The following is a 21,838-nucleotide window of genomic DNA, read 5'->3' on the forward strand; positions in this document are numbered from 1 at the left end:
TTAGTAGTGCCGCACAAAGCCCACCCCTGCAACTGCAGTCCACTGGCAGCTGCCCCGGAGGGGCAGATGCCTCTACGGGCTGTGCCGTCCCCATCCGAGTCTGGCAGGTACACAGCAGGTCACAGCCAGGCAGCAGCCCCCACTGCCAGACTGCTGCAGTGGGTAGAGGGTGCAGGGAACAATCAGGGCTGCTTTAGCAGTCCAGCTGGCACAAGGGGTAGTATCCCCAGATACCAATTGGCTAGGCCCCAGAAGCTCCTAAAAGCTAGTAGCCCTGAGCTACTTGCCAGGGCGGCTTTTTTTTACTACTGGGGCCAGGACAGGGCAGCTTTTTATACTGCTGGGGACAGCACAGGTGCTGGCCCCAGGCTCTGGCTCCCCCTTGCTGCAGATCCAGGAGGAACCAGGCAGGGTTATTTTGCCCCAAGTGGCACAATTTGCTCCACAACAAAGTGCATGTCTGAGCACATGCATTGAAGCTAAAAGTGCTGGCTCAAATTTGCACTGTTTCTATTTGAGCTGCTGCAAGTGCCCATGCTTGCATGTGTGGATGCGCCCATCCAGTCCATCCAAGTGACTCTGCACCAAGTCAGCGTCAATAGTTGGTGGGCTGGTGTCCCTCTGATGACCATCTAAGAACGCATTAGGAGACTTATCTTGACCCCTGTTCAGGAACACTGAGGCAAAAAACTCATTGAATAGCTCAGCCTTGTCCCCCCTGTCTGCTCCTTCTTGTTCAGTAGAGTCCTATGCTGCCCTGCACCTTCCTTTTACTCCCTACATACCTAAAAAAGACTTTTTGTTGTCTTTAATTTGTGTTGCCAGCCTCAGCTCTGTATTTGCTTTGGCCTTTCTAACTGCCTCCCTGGAAGTGCAGGTCAAGTAGGTATGCTCTTCTTTGGTAGCTTCCCCCTGCTTCCACCACTTATATGCTTTCTTTTTTACCCTTAGGCTTCCCTGGATTTCCCTGTTTAGCCAAAGAAGTTTTTTGGCTCTTTCCCCACTTCCCCTTGTCCTGGGATAGTCTCCCTTTGCGCCCAAAGGATCACTTCCTTTAGGAATAACCACCTTTCCTGGACTCCCATCTCACTAATACTCTTATCCTGCAGTGCATCATTGACTAGACTCCTAAGCACACTTTGTTTATGTTTTTGATGTCCACATTTAAACACTGGGATGTAATGGTGTGAGTGTACCATCCTTCTGGAACAACTCAAGTCCCATTAATGTATCTGGTTGAGCACCAACGATAATTATTAAAAGGTTAGCAACTTGTAGCTGTATAGTGAGGTAAGCTATCAGATAAATTCTGTACCAATTAATTCTCAACAGGGAATAATACTTCTGGTTGTGATGCACTGGACAACTTTCCAGAAAAGAACGTCCAATTAAGATCCCATAGAAGACTGAGGCTGGGGGTATCTGATGTACTCAATTGCAAATAAGTAACTTGTTATGCTATTAGTCCCTACCTCTGCTAGTGGGATGTTCATCAAACACTGGAACAGGTTGTCTCCTGAATCTTATATCTAGTCAGGCTTGAGCCATCCCAATTAATCCCTTTGATATCCTCACAGCTTTCTCAGAGAACCGGCATTCATCCCCTTTATACTTTATACACATCCCCTTGACTCTTAATTCATAACATTAAATGTAACCTAAAATGTATTCTTAGAAGGCCTGATAGTCCAAGATTTTCCAGTAAGGACTATCTTGCTAAGTGCTGACTGTTTTCATTTTCAGTTTCAGTGGGAAAAGAAAATACTCTGAACCTTTCAGAATTAGGCTTGAGGACTGAACAAAGCCTAGACAATTTCACCTAAAACCACCCCTCCCTGCAGCCGACTGCTAAATAAAATGAGACTAAGAGAATCTAAGACAATCAAGCCTAGCTACTGTCTCAAAGGCAAAGGATGATAATATAAGCTGTTATGATGCAACTGTTACATATACATGACTGTGTAAGAGTACAGGCATTGGCAATGTGTAGGGAGTGCACACGAGTGTATGCGCACCCCTTGAGCGTGGCAGTGTACCCCTGCAGGCTGTCCATGATTGCCACTGGCCGCTGCTGCCGCCACTGCTGATGGCATTTGCAGGTGGTCGCTGACCACTGGTTGGCGCTTGCCACACCCCCGCTGCCGACAACGCTGTGGACACTTGCAGGAGCTTCCTGCTTGCTGCCACCATGCCCTCACTGCTGACAGCACTGCCGCTGCCTGCAGGAGCTCGCCGTCCTCCCCCAGCGTCTGGGGGCACATGGCGAGTCTTAGTTGTATTGAGTTGTTCCCTGATGCTTTGATCCTTTCTTCAGGCCATATTTTCTATGGGTAGCAAAACACCCTCTAATTCTAACTGCTTCACTGAGAGTCAAAGTTAGGGTGATATAGGTAACTTGTCTCTCTAACAATATAATGCAAATGTAACAGAGCAACTGCTATGTGTGCCTGAGCAGCATGCTCCCCTTCCCTTTTAAACATATAAAATGTTGAGTTGTCCACAACCTAACACTCAGTGTTTGGCAAGGGAATGCCAAGCTGCTGGCAGTTTGCAAAGCCACCCCACTTTTGTCTCTTTCTAATAGTTATGCATTCTGGTACCTGGTTACTGAATTCCAGCCCCATATAAGTAAGCACAGAGTTCATTTTAGTTCAATTCTCACCGGACATTACACCCAAATAGTAACACTCTATTTAATGCCTTCCCTATTCTGCATGCTCTTTACTTACCAGTGGGGACAGCTGGATCCATTGTAGGCTTTTCCCAGGTGTTGATCTGTTCCCAGGTAAATCCATTGGTTCCCAATGCCACGCTATAACCACAGTTACTGTAGTGTTCATCAAATGAACAACCGCCTGAGGAAGAGAGAGATGAATGAATACTTCTATTAATTACTTCTGTCTTGTTATGTTATTTAATTTACATCAGTGCTTTTTATCTAAACTCTGCAAGGAAATACAAAATGAATTTCTGGCACATTAGGTTTCTGTTTTTGCCTCAGGGTATTCAAAAAAGACTTCTGGATCTCAAATCCTATTTTTGGTAAGTCTTATTTCTCTCGCTTGGATTGTACTGCTGTTTATTAGGCCAGCTGCCTTAGATTCAACCTCACATCTTCAGGATTTAAGCAGCAGTCTTACATTCCAGGCATGTATACGATTATGCAGGGCTGAATCACGCTGACTGCTTCTCGGAACTTGAAACCAGATGTTCCAAAAGGAGGGGGAAGAGGAAATCCATATGGCAGACTTACAACCATTTTTCAAATTGTGAAGCTCTCCCTTCATTTACACATTTAAAAATTCAGTAGGGCAAGGTTGGTGTCTAATCTCAGGACCATATCTCACACTTTCTGTAAATATGCCATTTAACCTTCTGGTGCCATAGATAAGGACATAATGAGCTATTCCTTTGGCTCAAAGCCAAAAATGAGTATAATGTGAGTTCATTAAAGTAAACATTCACAATGGTAAGATACAATAGCTTTCTGTAGTACACAGTAAATGAAATTATAAAAAAATTGCTTTTTTGCATTATAACATTACCATAGCATTGATAGTATCCAACTTCAATCAGGACTCCCATTGTACTAGGTAATGCATGAACATATTAACAAACCCTTCATTGAATGTCATATTCCAAGTTAGCAAAAAAAGGTCAAGAACCTATTACAAATTTCTACAAGAGCCTTCTAGATATAGAGTAACTAACCTGCCTTTAGCCACATGGGAAGTCTGTGGTTGCAGAGTTCAAGCTATAGCAGACTGGGGAGATCAGAGCCCCAGTCACAAGTTTTTGATATTTCAGTAACTATTACAGAAAAAAAATACTGTAAAATGTCAGAGGCTTGCACAGCTACGTCATTAATAGAATGTCTCACCTGCAGTACTAAATTGCATTCTTGAAAATGCAACACAGAAACTGGAGACCAAATTGAAAGGGTTCTGTGATGGAACTGGAAGTGAGGAACTTCTTACTGTAGGTGCAGATGGCACATTTGAGTTTGGAAGTAAAGGGGCAAAGAGAAATTGGGTAACAGTTTGATAGTAAATATCACATCTTCCAGTACAAACTTTTGGCTGGAGAATCATTCAAGCTGCAGTTCACATTATTTTTGGAATTGGCTAATTGTCCTCAGTAAACTAGGAGTTGACTGAACACTTGAATAAAGAACATTTCATGAATAATGGAATTAACTTGCCATGGTTAAAACAAATAAATAACTTCTGGGGTATTTGGCCAGCTCTGGTCAGGAGTATCACAAAACAAAATACATGGAATAATTTTATGAAAAAAAGATTGTACCTGGTATACAGAGCAGAAATCAAAATCACTTGCTCTTTAATTAGTATGCAGTCTTTTTTGACATTGGGTACTTACCCCCTTAGATATCCATAATTAAAGTAGACAATTCATACCTTCAAGAAGTACTCTACCATATTATGGCTACTAAAAGTGGTCCCCCAAAGTCTGCAGCACTAGGATACCTTCTGAGTTCAGAGGATACCTAAAGCCCTGCTTAAAACCAATCTTATTTTACTCCACAAGTCACAACACTGACTGTACTCTACTGTTCCACTGTGCGAGTCTTAGTTGTACTGAGTTGTTCCCTGATGCTTTGACCCTTTCTTCAGGCCATATTTTCTATGAGTCAGAATCACTGATACATAGATGACCTGGGGTGTCTTTGCAGGCTGGATGTACCCCACATGGTGCAGAAATATAGCAATACTGTGCTAAGGTAAGAGAATCCCCCCCAAAAAGTAGAACTATAGAATTTCATGGCTTCAATTGAGTGAAACATTAACAAACTATAAATTAATTTTCAAATGTTAATAAAAGCCTGTGTTTCAATAACAGGAGTTATCGGTTACCAACATAAGGAACATTACAAGCAGAACCAGACCAATGCACACATTATAATCCCATGACCTGGCTGACTCCATTTCAGTACAGTTAATTATAAAGAGTAAATAGGGGCTATATTAATGGGACTTGTTATATGTACAATATTCTGTTACCTTTTAGCATTAAACTATTGTGCTGGTAAACCTCCTATAAATGTCCAAATGAACAGATCACCAAATGGAATGTAACCATTCCCTTTACTTCCAATTTTATGCATTTACTTAGGTCATTCATTCATTTAGTTCAAAACGTTCACATTTAAATCCTTAAATATGAGCATCTAAATGCATTTGTCCAAAGTTAAGGATCCTCCCAAGCCAACTGTTGTAGCTAATGGCATGCAAGGGGGATGTAGCTAGCTAACACCACATCTAGCCACTTTTAACTCCCCAGCCCAAATGACCAAGTACCAATTTACAGCTGAGTCAAATAGGAACAGTCTTTGGTTCAAATGCAGAGTGAAACTTGAACTCATGTTTCTAAAGCTTCAGCGGTTAATTACTCTTTCACTATGCTCCTTAAATAAGTATTTTGGCACATATAGAAGTAGACTGATTATTAGTTAAAGATTCTCAGCACTGAACAATGGATCAGAACAGATTCTCAGTAAGTTAGTATATGACAGGGAGCATCAAACAAAATTACTCACATATGCTCAGTCTCTGAGTCATTAGTGTCAATACAGTGTATCAATTACTTTAGCAGTGCCTCTTTAACAGCAGTGATCCTTCAAAATATTCCAGTTTCATTGACTACATGTTCAAAGTGCTACAACTGACAATAGCAGAGGTATGCTAGACTATTATATTTCCACAGTATGACCTAGACACTTCAATCAAACCAGGCCCAAGTGGGCTAGGCACTGTTCTGCATGAAGAAAATGACTGTTTCTGCCATGAAGATAAGCAGGAAAATAAGACAAAAGAGAATCAGAATAAGAAAAGATAACAACATAGGAACATAGAAACATAGGAGCCCTGGAGCATCAGCTCCAGTCCCCTGCAATTGCAGGCAACAATTTGTCCAAAAATGTCTACCAGAATGCCTATTGTGGGGGATGGAGGGCTGGGAGTGAGGGGAAGAGGAGGAAAAATAAACTCTACAACATAACCACATGTAAAGAGTAGGAAAGACAAGAGTCATCCTAGGCCCATTCCTGCAATAGTAAAATATATTCAGATGATCCAAGGAAGAGTTCTATACCCAATATTTGAGAAGAAGGGAGAACAAACCTAGCAATCCCCATCAATCTGACCCAAGGGACACTTTTTTCCTGATCCCAAATCTGTGATTGGTTTCATCCCAAATGCATGAGCTATGCCCATCTGTGCCTTAGAGTTTTCTAAGTACAGGTAAGAGCACGAGCCTACCTCAGGCACTGGATCACCTCTAACTGTGGCCAGTGGTCAGTGATTCCAAAAGAGGCAGGAGGGGAAAAATAAGGTCAAATAATGTATTTGAAGGAGGGAAACGGGATGGGAATTTTTCATGGCTCCTAGGAATCAGCAGAACCCCTGAAACCAAACTAGATCAAATGTGTGTGGTCCTTGCTCAACCAGAAGCAATAATCACAGTTTGTCTGATCAACTGGCAGTTTATCACAGGCATTATAAAAGGGATAAAAGGTCTGAGGAGAAGCTCAAAGGAGGATGAGGTGATGATTTCACAGAAGTTAACTTAGAGCTGTTCCACTCATGAAAAAGGCAACATAGAGGGAAGTTTGAAAGTGATTGTCTGAGAATCAATCCTTGCACTAGTCAAGGCAGGAGTCAATCTTGTAGTAATATATTGAATAGATAAGAAGGGGGAAACTCTGGATGGCCTTGCAATTTAGGGCAAGAACATTTGTATTTGAAGAGGCAGATGTTGGTAGAGGGACTTGAAATTGCAGGTTGGGATAAAGCAATAGGTGTGTAGCAGTAGTAGTACCTGGAACAGACTTCACAAAGGTGGATTTGCAGGAAATTAAGGTAGAGAAGAGATTACAGAAGTCACGGTGCAAGATTATGGTGGGGGGGGGGGAGGGAATGGCACTGTGGATATCCGTAAAAGTTTGAATCTTGGAGATGTTCTGTAAGAAGTGGAAGATATAGACAGAATTCAGATGTGAGGTTCAAAAGTTGCCAAATCCAAAGACCATAGAATCATAGAGACGTAGTTCTGGAAGAGACCTCCAGAAGGTTGAAAGGTGATCTTGTGGCTGTCTACAAATTAATGGGGTGGGGAGGGGCAGCAAGTTATAGAAGATGATCTGTTTGCCAGGGCACCCCTTGGAGTAACTAGGAACAATGGCCACAAACTGTAAGAGATAAGATTTAAGTTAGACATCAGGAAGAACTTCTTTACCATAAGGGTTGCCAGAATCTGGAATGGGCTTCCAAGGGAGGTGGTGCTCTCCCCTACCTTGAGGGTCTTAATGAGGAGGCTGGATATGCACCTGGCTGGGGTCTTCTGACTCCAGTGCTGTTTCCTGTCCAGGGCAGGGGGTCAGACTCAGTGATCTACTAAGGTCCCTTCCAACAGAAACATCTATGAGTTTATGATTCTAGGTAGACCCTGGGGTTGCTTAGCCCCAGCAGGATGTATCTGGATATTTCTTATATCCTGAAGCATAGAAAGTAGCCTCCCTTGGTGAGCCAAGCAAAGCGAGTAAAAAGGCTTTCCCAATCCCTCTCAAACATTTACAACTAGGCTTTCTATAACAGATAGCTTTATAGGGTAGAAATGGTAGGCATGAGGAGGGGCATAAGTCAGAGAAATATAAAAAAAAATAACCCTGAGCAAACAGAAGCAGCTTGATAGCCTTTTGATATGCTTCTAGAACACTTGATCCTAGGTTACCGGCTAAACTTCAGGTAGGTTACTCACATGTTCATCCACAGTCTAAAAGAGTGTCAGAGGCCGTTTACTTGTCTCCATGTTTCCCAAAGATGTCTTTCCTCCCCACAAGATGGAGGGACCCTTAAATAACCTTTCTGACCTCATCACCTGGACCCAACCATAAACCAGTACCCTCATACCATGGCTGATGTCGGTTGGTCAGTTAAAAAATGTCAGCACCCTCAGGTGAAAGTTTAGGGTTGCACAGGACTGAGGATGAGCAAGTTCCCCCCTTCCTCAGGAATTTCTCCACAATCATGTAGGCTTAGTGGTAAATGAAATGGAGAGGGGCTGTCTGCTGGCAGAAGTGAGGCAGACTGGGGGGTGAGTTCTCCACACATCCCAGTCAAATTCCCCAGTATCAGTTGCAGTCAACACCCAATGCCTTTGTTAAAGGTGTAATAATCCTGACAATACATAGCAGGAGGAAGGTGGAGTAAAGACTCTGGATTTGAATAATGAAGGTTAGTACTATCCACTAGGAGAGAACAGGGAGGGTAGGAGGCTTTGGCTACTTTATTTTTAAATTATACTTGGTGGCTGAGATTTTAGAAAGATAAGTTATCATTTTGGGTTTGGATGGCGATAGGTAAATTGCAGATGAGGAAGGAAGAACAGTGAGTTATCAGAGTAAAGATGAAAGGTACAATGTTTTTGTGGCTAAGTCTACCCAGAAATGGGTTCTGGAAGAGATAAGATGCAGGGAAAAGGAGGAAGCCTCATGAAACCTCAACTGAAATAGAGGAAGGACAGAAGAATCCACTGATGGAGACAGTGAAGGAGCGAGGCAGACCAGGTTCTTTGTGTGAATATGGTATCTTTTATTAGACCAACTTAAATAGTTGGAAAAAAAAAGTATAGCAAGCTTTCGAGTTTAAAAACCCTTTGCCAGGGTGAGGAAGTCTCTGCATTTGGTGTGTGCTCTTCCTGGATGAAATGAATAGAATGGAATGCACTATTCATTCCAGCCAGGAAGAGCACACACCAACAGCAGAGACTTCCTCAGCCTGATGAAGGGTTTTTAAACCTGAAAGCTTGCTATAATTTTTTTTTCCAGCGATTTAAGTTGGTCTACTAAAAGATATTATATTCACCCAAAGAACCTCTTCTGTCTGTGTCCTGAGACCAACACAGCTACAACCTACACCCCTGTAAGAGTGAAGGAGCAGTTCAAAAGGATAGACTCTGGAAGGGCAGAATGCTTGGACCAGTCTCCATAAAAGACTGCAGGATTTTTCATAGCAATATTGGTCCTAGGTGAGATGTGTAAGTTAAATAAATTAGATGATGGTTAAAACCACCTAAATATTAGCCCAACTCCTCTGAAAGGGAAAATTATGTGGCATTTCAGTGGAATTCCATTAAATTGCAGGTCCCGACCTGTGACTAGGAAAGTGGCATTAAGAATTCCACATTTATTGCAGCTCAATAATTCAAGATTATAAGAGCTCTCTTTACCCATAAAAAGATTTTTGGTTTTGGGGTTTTTTATAACTGCTAGTCCTGCAAACCCAGCTTCAAAATCTACCTGAACTTTATTTCTCACACAATTCCTGTAAATAAAAAATCTTCAAGCTGAATAATGTACAGCACTGCAACTTAATGCATTCACATCATGTCTTTGGTGACAGCTCTGCAGCTGTACTGCCTTTGACAAAAACTGTCCAACTTATTTTTCATAGCATTGCTGACTCCAGACTGCCAACACAATGAACTTACTTTTGTTAAAACAGATAGTAGATATGAGTTTGAATATATAGTGGAAGCAGCTCTGAGTGAGGATTTGTGCACAGTCACTTCTCTGAAAGAGACCGGTTGTAAGTAGCATAAAAGAATACAGTGTGAGATGACTTTTTAAAAGTTTAGTAATATGAGCATGGTTTCACATGCACAGGTGCAGTACTAAGATGAGTAGTTCAGATAGTTGACACAGGCCATGTCTACACAAGACACTGACTGTGCAGTTGCTACTGTGCAATCATTTAGTACTTGCATATACTAAATGACTGTGCAGTAACTCGAGTTACCATGCAGTGGTGTCCTCAAATGGCTTTTTGGTGCTGCTGACTGTTCAGTAGTTCATTACCACTGCGGAGTAGTATAGCATCATGCTTCATGCCATGCAATGCTACTTTGCAGTAGTAATGAACTACTGAGCAGTAGTAATAAACTGCTACATAGTCAGGGTCTCGAATAGATGTGGCCACAAAGTACACTACCCCAATGTCTGCAGGATATCTCGACTGGAAAAAACAGATCAACGCCTGCTGGTGAATTTCAGAATTGCACCATGGAAGTGGTAACATATTGAAGATGTCCAGTAATAACCTCTTCAAAATCAGTATTCTTCCATGGTCTTAGGACTGCAGACCAAATTTAGCATGTTGCTTCTGCAGAGAAAAAAAAAAGATGAAAACTTGCTGAAAATAAAATGCTGCCTCCCCAGAGGGACCCAGCCATGCTCACGGCACTGAGGCCTGGCTGTGCAGCCTGCTGGGGGGGAGGGGAGGCTTCCTGCATGAAGGGCAGCCCAAGTTGGCTGCTGCCTCTACCCCTTGCCACTGATTGACTGAGAGGGGTACCTGACACAGCAATCTGTGGTGAGGGGCATGGCCACATGACAGACAGCCCTTGCAACTGTGGCAGGCTTGCCGGTAGCAGCCTGACACGCCAGCTGGAAAGAACTTTGAGCCATTGGTGGGGCATTCCCTCCAATCAGGTGGTGGTTGGGAAGAGGCTTCCCCACCCCTATGCAGGGTGAGGCAAAAAGCCTTGATCTGGGTGAAAACTATACACTCCCTCACCCTGATTGGCCCCTTTGCAATCTGGGGGTGGAGCCTCTGGAGGGTATAAAAGAACCACATGCCCGGCACCTGGGGAGTTAAGAATTGTGTCAAGGGATGGAGAAGAGAGCGGGAAAGGGAAGAGCTGGCAAGAGCTGGCCAGCAGGGGCAAAGCCATTGCCCTGGAAAGCCTGAAGGCTCCTTCCCTTCACAAGATGGGGAGCAGCAAGCAGCCACATTCCCAGCTTCACCACTGAGGAGAGCAGCATCGGTGCATGAGCAGTGCATGGAGTGGGACCCTAGGAGCTGTATGAGGCAGCTTGGGTCTCCAACCCCTGGCACAAAGCCAGGCACTCAGAGCAAAAGTGTCACACAGAGGACCCCGGTTGGAACTGAGACCCCAGACTGTGCAAGGTGGCTCAGGGCCCCAACCCCAAACAGGCCAGAGGCCCAGAAGGATCCAGAGAAAGCCTCAGCAAGAAAGGTGGCAACGTGCCTGGAAAGATGAGAACCCTCCACCCAGCTCCCCAGAATCATGAGTTCCTGGGAAAGGGAATTCCCACAGGGGAGGGGAAAGTTATCCTGCATTGGTGTGACTGACTGCTGGAAGGAAAGCCCAGAAAGAGAGGGCATCCTAGGATTGGAGATTTTGTTTTGGGGCATGCATTTTATTGGGCTGAGGGAAGCCAGAACGGTGCTGGGAAACTCTTTTACCCTAACCTTCTCTCACTGGAGTGCATCCACGACTCCCAGACAGTCTGGGCCTGGGTGTTCCTTAAATAGTTAATTTATAATTAAGGTTCTTACACCTTATATTTTGGAGATAGTGTCTTATATTTCTTGAAAATGTATTTTATTATACATGTTTGAACTTTAATCGAGTTTAAAGTTGTATGACCTTCATTGAAATCTTTGTTGAGTGGTATAAGATGGAATGGACATTATCCATAGTTTATGTTATTATGCATATGTCTTGTATATTTTATATTTGTAAATTTGTAGTTTAATGGAGTTTAGAGTATATGATTTTCATTGAGGCCCTGCTGGGACCCTCTTCTATTATTTATCCGGTATTTAGCAGTAAGATATTTGTATCTTTAGGGATGATAGACATATATAGATATGGTGGAGATTCAGCCTGATTTTCTGGTTGAATCTCCAAATCTGAATCAAATCAGGACCCCTTCAAATTGAGTCGGAGAGATTCGGATAGATTCGGTGACTGGGACATAGACACAGCTTTAAATATTCTTTCTACATACCTCTAGGTAGCAGGTGGCCCATGAATGTTGTGATGCTGGGGTGCATGGAGTGTCCCACAGAAGTATGGGGGGCTCCCCAGTGCCCTCGGCAGCAGACCCAGAAGTGGACCAGAAGCACTTCCAGTCTACTTCCGGGTCTGCTGGAGAGTTTGCTGGGGTGGGGGGGGGTCTCCCACACTTCCCCCAGCTCAACGGCTAGTCCTTCTGGGTCTTGGGGGGACACCCGGGGTCCACCTGTGGCCAATCGCTGAGCCGGAAGGATGCGGGAGGGCCCTCTGCGTGCTCCCCGTGGGACCCAGAAGTGGACCGGAAGTACTTCCAGTACGCTTCTGGGTTCGCCACTGAGATAGAGGGAGAGAGAGAGAGAATAAGGTTTAAAGTTTAATATTTTATGTCAATATATGCATTTGTGTTTGTTTATGTTTATTTTAATGTAAATAAATTTGTACATAGTTAAGTTCATATAAAGTCCTGGCTTGGCTCTTTATAAGGAAAGGAGGGAAGCTGCATGCAGCCAGCAGTTGTCCTCACACAGCATACCTGCCCTGCTGATATTTCTCTTCAACTGGAGAAGGGAGTACATACTTGAGTACACCCTGGCTACACAACCAATCAGCATCAATGTGTAGGGCTTTATGATGAGCAGCCCTGAGTCAATCAGCGGTGAGGGGGAGGGCCATTGGGGCCCCTTGGACAATCAGTGGCATGGTGTGGGGGGCTGCTGCTATCAGACTGAGAATACTGCAGCTGGTCCCATGATCTCCCTGAAAAACTGGCCAGCTGACTCCTTGAGTTAGGTGGACCCTTATCTATAAACTGTCACCCCTTGCTGAGGTATATAAATAGGGGCATGAATTCATAAACAAGATATCATAGAGTAAACAAGGACAGGTATTTACAGAGCATCAGCTACCTGTTATAACTGACCACATGCATGCATTTACTCCACAGTAAATGAAAGCCAACCCACAGAAACTTTCATTATCACAGGGTAAGTATGTGCACACAGGCAGTTACCGCAGGGTAGCTGACAGGCTCTAATTCCCTTCCTGTGTTTAACTCTCCATTGCTGGTTTATTTGTCCATGTCCTGGCATGATGGCATAACATAGCAGCTCATTAACACACAGTGAAAGTAAAGCACACAAGCTGAGAGCAAGAGTGAAGATACTAAACCTACCACATTTAGAAACAAATTTAGAAAGTCAGAATGCCCCCTCGTAGAATTTAGCTACAACATTGGGATTAAACTCCATGAAGTAATTTCATAAAAGGAAACTGTCCCCATGTGATCAAACATCTCACATCGCAAATGTTAACTAAAGTAGGGTTTTCAGGAAGAGAGAAGGGATTATTTGGCTGGACCTGTCCTTTCTACTAACCAGCTAAAGCAGTGGTGCCCAACCTTCAGACCCCATGAGCTGGATAAACAATGTCCCGATCCTGATGCACGCCAGCCTGATCCCGCACACACAGATCCAGCTGTGGAACTATGCCAGGTGCCAGGGCAAGGCCATATTATCTGGCTCAAAGAGCTCTCAAAGGGTCTGTAAATTTGGCAGAGTAACCCCGGAATAACACTGGAGGTTGAAGCAGCAAAACAAAGCCCAGGAAAAGGAAAACGAGGTGATTCCAGCTGCACCAGATGCAAGATGCACAATGACCTCTCATTAACAAAAAAATAAACTCACACAAACAACAAAACAATCTTCCCTAACTCAAAAGGGGTCATATTCAAGCAAATAATGGCTCACATAGGAAAAATACAATAACCCCTCTTTTACACTGCAGGCTTGTAACAATGCCACTGCTCATCTGAGTGATGCTAATTAATTTTGAGCAGACCTATCATCAGTTACTGAGTCTTGCCCCCGGATTAAATGTAAACCAGCCTTGCATAAATTGAATGCCTTCTTTGAATATATAATTGAATTTGCAGAAGTGTGTGCCAGGGGGGTGTTTAAATAAGTGCACAAATATGATAAAAAGGACTTCACGCCATTATATCTAATTCAGTAAGCAAAAATAATGGCAGGGCACGTTCCAATTAGCGTTTGATTTATTTATTTTAACAAATCCAATTAGTGGAATGTTTTATAAAGTCATCCAATGTCAAACACTCGTGGACTCACCAGATAGGAACAATACTTCTAAAAAGGATAAAAAAATACACTAATCTGGGAAAGCTCATTGAATATACAGTATTTCTTTTTATGTACACAGGAACAATACAGCATCGGGTATGATTTGATCAAACATTCATAACATTCCCAGAAGAGTTAAAAAAGCAAGAATGTCAGCAATCTCATTCTTTCTAGTTCAGGCCTTTCGTCTTGGGGATAAACACTGTCATTTAATTGATTTTTTTTCCCCTTTAAAACAAGTAAGTGAAAATATATGAACAGAGCAACTCTAAAAAGACAATACATTCCTGGAACACTAGTTGTGAAGCTTCCTGTAATAGGCATTGTGTTTTGACCATTATTTAGGACCTCCACAGTCTCGCAAGAGGCAATGGACAAGGACAGAGGAAGAGGTGAGTCCTGTAGCAGATCTACTGTGAGACTTTAACAGTAAGGATAAAATTGCTCTCTGACTGTTAATTCTCTTCTTTCTTTGAAGACACTTATGTTTACAGACCCATAAGACATTCATTTGCTCCATTAGAATAGTAACTTCTACTGAAGGGGATTTTTGTTATCTGTAATATATACAAATCTATTCTATGACTCATTTTGAAGGCCTTGGACAACTTATATTTTATACAGCATCTTTCACATACTTACCATAGATAGCAGTAGGAGAAAAGGTTTCAGGAAGGTGAACAAAGATAAACAGGCACTGTTTGATGAGTGTAACCTACATAATTAATGGGATAAGTTCCTTGAGAGAAGTCAGGAGTCTCCTTCCAAGGAAAAATGCTTAGGGGGTGGGTGGGTGGGTGGGTGGGTGTTAGAATCATAGAATCATAGAAAATTAAAGTTGGAAAGGACCTCAGGAGGTCACATCTAGTCCAACCTCCTGCTCAAAGCAGGACCATCCTCAACTAGGTCATCCCAGCTAAAGCTTTGCCTAACTGGGTTTTGAAAACCTCCAAGGATAGAGCTTTTACCACTTCTCTGGGTAACCTGCTCCAGTGTTTTACTACCCTCCTAGTAAGAAAATTCTTCCTAATATCTATCCTAAATTTCTCTTACCGCAACCTGAGACCACTGCTCCTTCTTCTGTCATCTGCCACCACTGAAAACAATCTAGATCCATCCTCTTTTGAACCCCCCTTTAGGTAGTTGAAGGCTGCTATTAAGTCCTCTCTCCATGTTGTGAGAGAGGAAGAGAGAAAGAGTTCTAGGGTACACTTGATAAAGATGGACTTGAACCAGAAACCCGAATTTGAACATACCAAAATACTTTATTTGAATTCAAAAGGCAGATCTGAATCTTGTAGCATTCTGCCTATTTCTGCTTCCAATGAACCCTGTCCACTCAAAGAGAAAGGTACAGTTAGGATATTCATAGGATGGCTGCTGCATTCAGAATGAAATGTTTTCTTCCCTCTCATATCTGGGCACAGTTGTGTGCTAATAGTTAAGGGGCAGATCTAAAACTCACTAATGGCTGGGTTTGGATCCTAAATATTACAAAGGAGAGACAGAGATTCATCTTATTCCAAAGCGTCGTATAATGGCCACTTTAGGAATAAAACATTAGTCTTCATAGTTCAGTGATCTCAGTAAGCATGAGGAAATCTTATATGCCCACAAGCAGTACCAAGATGTTAAAATAGGATTTCCAGCTCTCTTGTGGAATTGCCGTTGCTTACCCACCAGGACAGAGTAATTTTTTTTTTTGACAGACAAGTGAGGTATTGTTAATTAGTGAATCTATGGAATGGCTGAGCAAACATGTACTAGTATGATTTCTTCAAATAATCATAGTTTATTAAAGAATGAAGTGAATAAAGTATAACATGAATGAAGTATGTATTAATAGGAGAACTGAGTTCAAAGTCAAGTCAGGTGTAAGTTAAAAGGAACAGGAAATATATCAGGAATTCATTTCAATAAATGTATGAATAGCTTAGTCTAAGGTGAGATGGGAAAAACTTCTGAAAGGTTGAACAGAAACATTTTGTATTAAGTGACAAGCTTTCACTTGTCTCTTTTTCTTGCAGGCAGGAAAAGAGGAAAATTGATGTGAATGAGTAAATGTGAATTTTCCTGACAAAACCTTTTTTGTGTGTGTGTGTAGCTCTTCCAAACTGTGTACACAAATTCTAAAAGTTCATTTCAATGTTTTGTTTGCATACACATTACAATTTAATCAAAACAACATTTATGACAATTTTTTTTGGTTGAAAAAGTTTGAAAAAACGATGATGACAAAAGATAGCTGAAATAATTTAGCCTCTTAGAGCAGTGCAATTTGAATGCATTTTCCCCTTATTTTTCTTCCCAAATCCCTCTGTCGGTGAGGGATCCTCAAATTCAAATGTGGGTGAATCTACACATGCATTTGCTGTGGAGTTGACTAATTAGCTACCCACTAAAGCATCACAGTGTACACATGAGTTGGTATTAGGACTCAATAAATTAATTAACTCCACCATAAGATAGTATTGTTAGAGATAGTACTGTCGGGGACAGTCTCTATCTTATGGCAGAGTCATTTACTGCACTGCAACATGTGTGGATGGTGACCAGGACAGCAGCACTTTGAGATAGGGCAGAGCAACCCTGGGCTGGCAGCAGGCCCAGCGGGTCAGTCAAACGGCTCCACAGTTTTGACAATGTCACGCCCCAGCCAGCCCTAACGCAGCCACTTGGAGCCCAGGGCTGACACTCCCCCACTCCTCCAAGCCTGCTGTTAGCCTAGGTCTGCTCTGCCCCAGCTCAACGTGGTGCTGTCCCAGGCACACATGTAGATGCTATGCCCACAAGTAGTATACTCCAGATTAGGGGCGTACAAAGCAGGCCCTATTTGATTCAGATTCAGCCCAAATCAGGGACAGTGATTCAATGCATTGATTTGGATCACTGTCCATGATTTGATTCATCTGAATCTGAATCTGAAGATTCGAGGCTGATTCAGGCATAGACACAGCTTTAACATTTTTTTCTACATACCTTGAGGTCACGATCCCTGCAATGCTGGGGTGCATGGAGCATCCCACAGGAGTGCGGGGGGGGTCCTCCACGTGCTCTGCGGCGAGCCCAGATGTACTCTGGGTCTGTCAGGGAGTGCGCTGGGAGGCCCCTGCGCCCCCACCCCCCCAGCTCGGCGATTGGTCACAGGGGAACCCAGACCCAAGAGGCACCAGTCACTGAGCCGGGGGGGGGGGGGGGGGGGGGGATGGGGGGGTCCCCCGCATGCTCCCTAGCAAACCTGGAAGTGCACCGGAAGTGCTTCTGGTCCACTTACAGGTCTGCTGCCAAGCACGCTGGGGAGCCCTCCGTGCTTCTGTGGGATACTCCATCTGCCCTAGCACTGCAGCATTCATGAGCCCCTGCTACCTAGAGGTATATAGAAAAAACATTTAAGCTGTCTCTATGTCCAAATTTCTGAAACTTTCTGAACATCTCTGAATCGATTTGGAGGGTTTCGATTCGGTTTGGAGAGGTTAAAGCAGGGGTGGGCAAAATGTGCCCCATGGGCCGGCCAGATGCAGCCCACCAGGCCATTCTATCTAGCCTGCCCCTAAAACATTTAGAAAATTAATATTTATCTGCCCCTGGCTGCCTGGTATGCAGCCCTCAATGGCTTGCCAAAACTAAGTAAGTGGCCCTCCGCCCAAAGTAACTACCCACCCCTGGGTTAAAGGGTCCTCTGATTCAATTTGGATTCAGAGATTCAGCCAGCAAGTCAGGCCAAATCTCCGCCAAATCGAATCAGGGACCAAAGCTTCACACAGACGTACTCCAGATCAAACTGCTCTGGAATTTATCACATTGCATTAATTGCACATGTAGATACACCCTGTGTGATTTCTTAAAACACCAAAATTTTATATGAGATGTTCTCAAAAGCTATAAAGTGGTGGTGGGCAGGGGGGTTCAAGATAACAGGTTAACTTTAAGGCAATTACAGCTCTGTTTATAAAAAATAAAATTCTGAATAAAAATTCTGTTTTATTATATGTTAAGTCAGAACATTTGATATTTTTGTATGGAACCCCAAAGACCATTGGAAAGCCACTTTTGATGAAGTATAACTATATATATATATATGTCATTCAAATTCTTCAGAAGTTACTCTCAAAGAAGTTCACTGTTTTATTTTTTTCTGATGAACTTCATAGAAGTTCAGGTTCTAAAGCACAAAAAGTATCCAAGTGAAAACAAATCTGGTCTTCTTGTAGTTAAACCATCTGAATGTACTGGCGCGTGCATGTAAATTAGCCAGTAATGGAAGTTAGATTGTGCACACTGAAAAGTGCTATATGCTTTGTCCTGGGGCATCTGATTCAATTTAAAAAGGCTAGGAATTGTAATATAATAAAGGCCTTAGTCCATCTGTTTGTCTGCCTGTAACACTCTTGGAGCACTCTGGTTACTGAAATAACTAATCAGAGTGCTCCAAGAGCACTCCAGACAGGAGGTGGTGGTGATGGAGCAGACGGAGCAGAAAGGCGAGGCCAGTGGCACTGGCTTTGCCCTCTCCCCCGGCACTGCTCCCTGGAGGTGGCGGTGGCATGGGGTGCTGGCTGAGGGGACAGAGGGGAAAGCTTCCCATGCTTCCTGCTCTTGCGAGGTGGTGGCTGAGTGGAGTGGTCTCCCCTCCCCATCATTCCTGATGGCCAATTGGCTAGTAAATAATGATGATAATAATAATAATAATGGAAAATGCATAGAGTGTATGGGAATATAACTCCCAACAATGGGTCCTAGAAGCAAGCTGAACTCAAAGACTAAGTTGGAGCGCTTTTCTGTCTTGACTGGAGAAGTCTGAAGGACAGCATCAGTTCCCATGTTACTACAAGGAGTATGTAGAACATGTAGGAGCTTGGGAAGACTTGTTTCGAAATTCTTTTTTCTGAATATGACTCTACAAATAGAATTGATGAGTCTGTCAAGCCTTCCTTATCTGTATACTATGAGGCCTAAAGCAGTTAGGTGCTTTTTAAATTCTTCTGAAATAGCCCAGTCAAGCTGTCTAGGAGGCATTTGGGCTGCTGATTGTTTACACTAACCGCATAGATGAGCCAGTCTATTTAAATTTGAAAATATCTAGTTCTCTGTGGCATGCTCCCAAATATACACATGTAATAGAAATCACTCCTCTGGTATTGTAGCTATAGGATGTACTCCTACATCCTCCCCTCTTTGACTACTCTAATTCTACTCTGATATATATAGATATGTTATAATACCCTTTCAAGATCCACTACCAATGTATTTTGCTCCTATATATCTCTGGCTAGTTTTATGGTGGCTAAACACAGTTCTCTTCAGACTAATTATATTGCAAATCTAGCTGGATGCTATTTGGAACTGGCAGGTACAGCACTGCTAGAGTCTGTACACATGCAATACAGTTTTCTAAATCCATACCAAAGAATGAAATACCTGTTCCCTCATCCATCTTTTGGGTGATTTAGCATTCACTTTTCACTAGGCATCCAGGGTATTTGGGGTGTTAAAACTGAGTGTCAGGAATTTCTCTGGTACCTCTGAAAGTTTACTTACAGTAAAGCATGATCATGACTGCTTTGGGAGCAATGACTCCTTTGACAGGTTCCATCTGTCATCACTCCCAAGGGGGATTGGTTGCCCTCAATCCGGCTGGGCGGGTGGGGGTGAGGTTGCAGGTCTACCATACAAACTTATAGGCTGCTTGCAGACATTTAAAAAAAAAACCCAAAAACATGGTTTACTGGAAGCAGCAGCACATTACTTCGACCCAGCTCTCCAGCATCTGTATACATTGAGCACTTCAGCAGGGCTTTTTGGTGCTTTTTACCAAAGCTGATTCAATCAGCTATTAGATAAAAACACTAAAAAAGCCCCACTAAAGTGCCTGATCTATACAGAATTTGGTTGAGCTGGATCCAAATAAAGCGCTGCTTCTTCTGGGCATGTGCAGGGCTCAGCACAGGAACATGCTGAATTTAAAGTAAAGCACCATTTTGTTTCATTTTTTAATGACTGCAAGCAGCCAGCAAACCTCTGGCCCCCTGCCAGCCTGGGCTGCTCTGACCTGGCTCAACATGCTGCAGTCCTAGGTGCATGCATAAATGCAGCACCCAGCAGCAATTAACTGAGGTACAATATGTGCCAGTTTATTGCTCTGTGCTAATAGCATGTGTATATGCACCCATAGTGATCTAATATCAATGAATGGAAATTTGGTTTTATCCAATAAGCCAAATGTGTTCTGGGACATCACTCTGCTTGCATTGCACAGTTTATTAATTGCAGATATGCACAAATTTAGGTGGTGATTTTAGCTGTGAACTAAGAGACTTAGGTGCCCTAATGTTTTAGTCTCTCTGAAGTATGTGGTTAGATTAAAGTATTTAATATTCATGTGTCCTAGACAAATTTAAATAAATTCCCTCTTTGGCTAAGTCATATTCTCTGAGATTTCAGGTCCTGTATCAGTTCTTTCTTTGGACTTTTCATCCATTACCCTGGGCTACTGCATTGGAAACCTTTATATAGTCAAGGACAAATTATTATGATCTCTTCATCCTTTTTTTTGTCCCTAAATCCATAGAAGTCATTTTAGTGAGCATGGTTTTTCTTCACTATTGCTGGAACAATTAGTCTCTCCTTGTAACAAAACACTGTTCGGTTTTTACTGAAATGACAGTGGCTTCAGTTTGAAATCTAAATGTCCCCTTGTGGCAGGGCACTGTTGGTGCCTGCCACTTTAAGGGCCAGAAGGCAGCAGCTGGCAGGTGCCTGATGAGGGCAGCCATTTTAGATTCAGGGCTGCCTATGTAAGCAGGGCAGCTCTGCTGCTAGAGGTGAGGCAACAACATTGCCTGGTTGCTGATATCATCTGGAGGTAAGGGAGGAGCTGTAGAGGATGGTAAGGAGGCTCCTGGTCTTGGGTATGACCTAAAACTTCACCCTGCTGGGAGTGGGTGGCCTGGTGGGGCTCTTAGTGATGCAGGAGCCCCCAGGAAATGCCAGGCCAGTTACCACCCTGGTGAAAGGTGGGTTGGGGTGCCTTAACCCCTAGCCCCCATGACTGGGTGGGTGACCCCTTTGTTTGGAGGGCCCAGAGGGTGGACCCTTGGAGAGTGAGAAAAGGGCCATAGACTCAGGCCTGTCTGAACTCCCCTTGACTGGCCCATGCTGGGACCAGGACTGGAAGGGTTGAAGGGCTGGGGGCCCACTGTGAGGAATGCCCAAGAGCTGAGGGCCTGGGGTCCTGACTGGCCTGGAGGTGGGCCAGGGCTAGAGAGCCAAAGGTCCTGGTGGGGGGATCACACCCGAAGTGGGATCAGTTCAGGGAGCTATGTTGCCTATTATGATGGCAGAAGAGTCTGTCTGAAGGGAGGAATCCAGGTGGGGTTCAATAGTAGGGCTCTGGGGCCCAGTGTGGGGGCTGGTGATGATGAGAACATCTAGATGCTATCTGCGAGGCTTGGGCTGTGGTGTAGGGGAGGAATGGAGCTGCAGATAGTGCCCCCTGGCATCTGGGCAGTAAATGAACAGCCCCCCACTTAATTAACATCTATTAATTATAACAATAAGTCATGGTGGGCGAGAATGCAAGTGGTTGGCCCAGGAACAGGTGAGTGGGCCACAGCAAGATTGGCCCTGAGCAGGCTCCCTGTTACACCCCTTTTTTGGTTCATCCTTGTAAAAATTATAATTATAGCTTATAGAAAATGTTATCTATTTCAGTTTGAAGATCTAACAGTCGCAATGTAGAAATAGGTGTATGAGTGAACTTCATATGTGTCTCTCACCTGCTATAAGCATCTATTTTGTGGAGGCACTTCCCATATTTATATTCTACATAAAGTTATTAGCTTTGCAGTTTCTGTGTGATATGT

At 43.3% G+C, this 21,838-nt stretch overlaps 1 protein-coding gene across 1 annotated transcript in view; it reads right to left on the reverse strand.

Moving 5' to 3' along the window:
- LOC112551671 (receptor-type tyrosine-protein phosphatase T-like) overlaps positions 1 to 21,838 on the reverse strand; it is a gene marked incomplete at its 3' end in the record, with an annotated part of 373,371 nt that overhangs the window by 124,307 nt on the left and 227,226 nt on the right. Inside the window, exon 2 of the mRNA XM_025213841.1 lies at positions 2,730 to 2,855. Coding sequence (XP_025069626.1) covers positions 2,730 to 2,855 — 126 coding nt within the window. The remainder of the gene's footprint in view (positions 1 to 2,729; positions 2,856 to 21,838) is intronic.

The sequence above is a fragment of the Alligator sinensis genome, unplaced genomic scaffold (genome assembly GCF_000455745.1).
Source record: "Alligator sinensis unplaced genomic scaffold, ASM45574v1 scaffold460_1, whole genome shotgun sequence".
NCBI lineage: Eukaryota > Metazoa > Chordata > Crocodylia > Alligatoridae > Alligator > Alligator sinensis.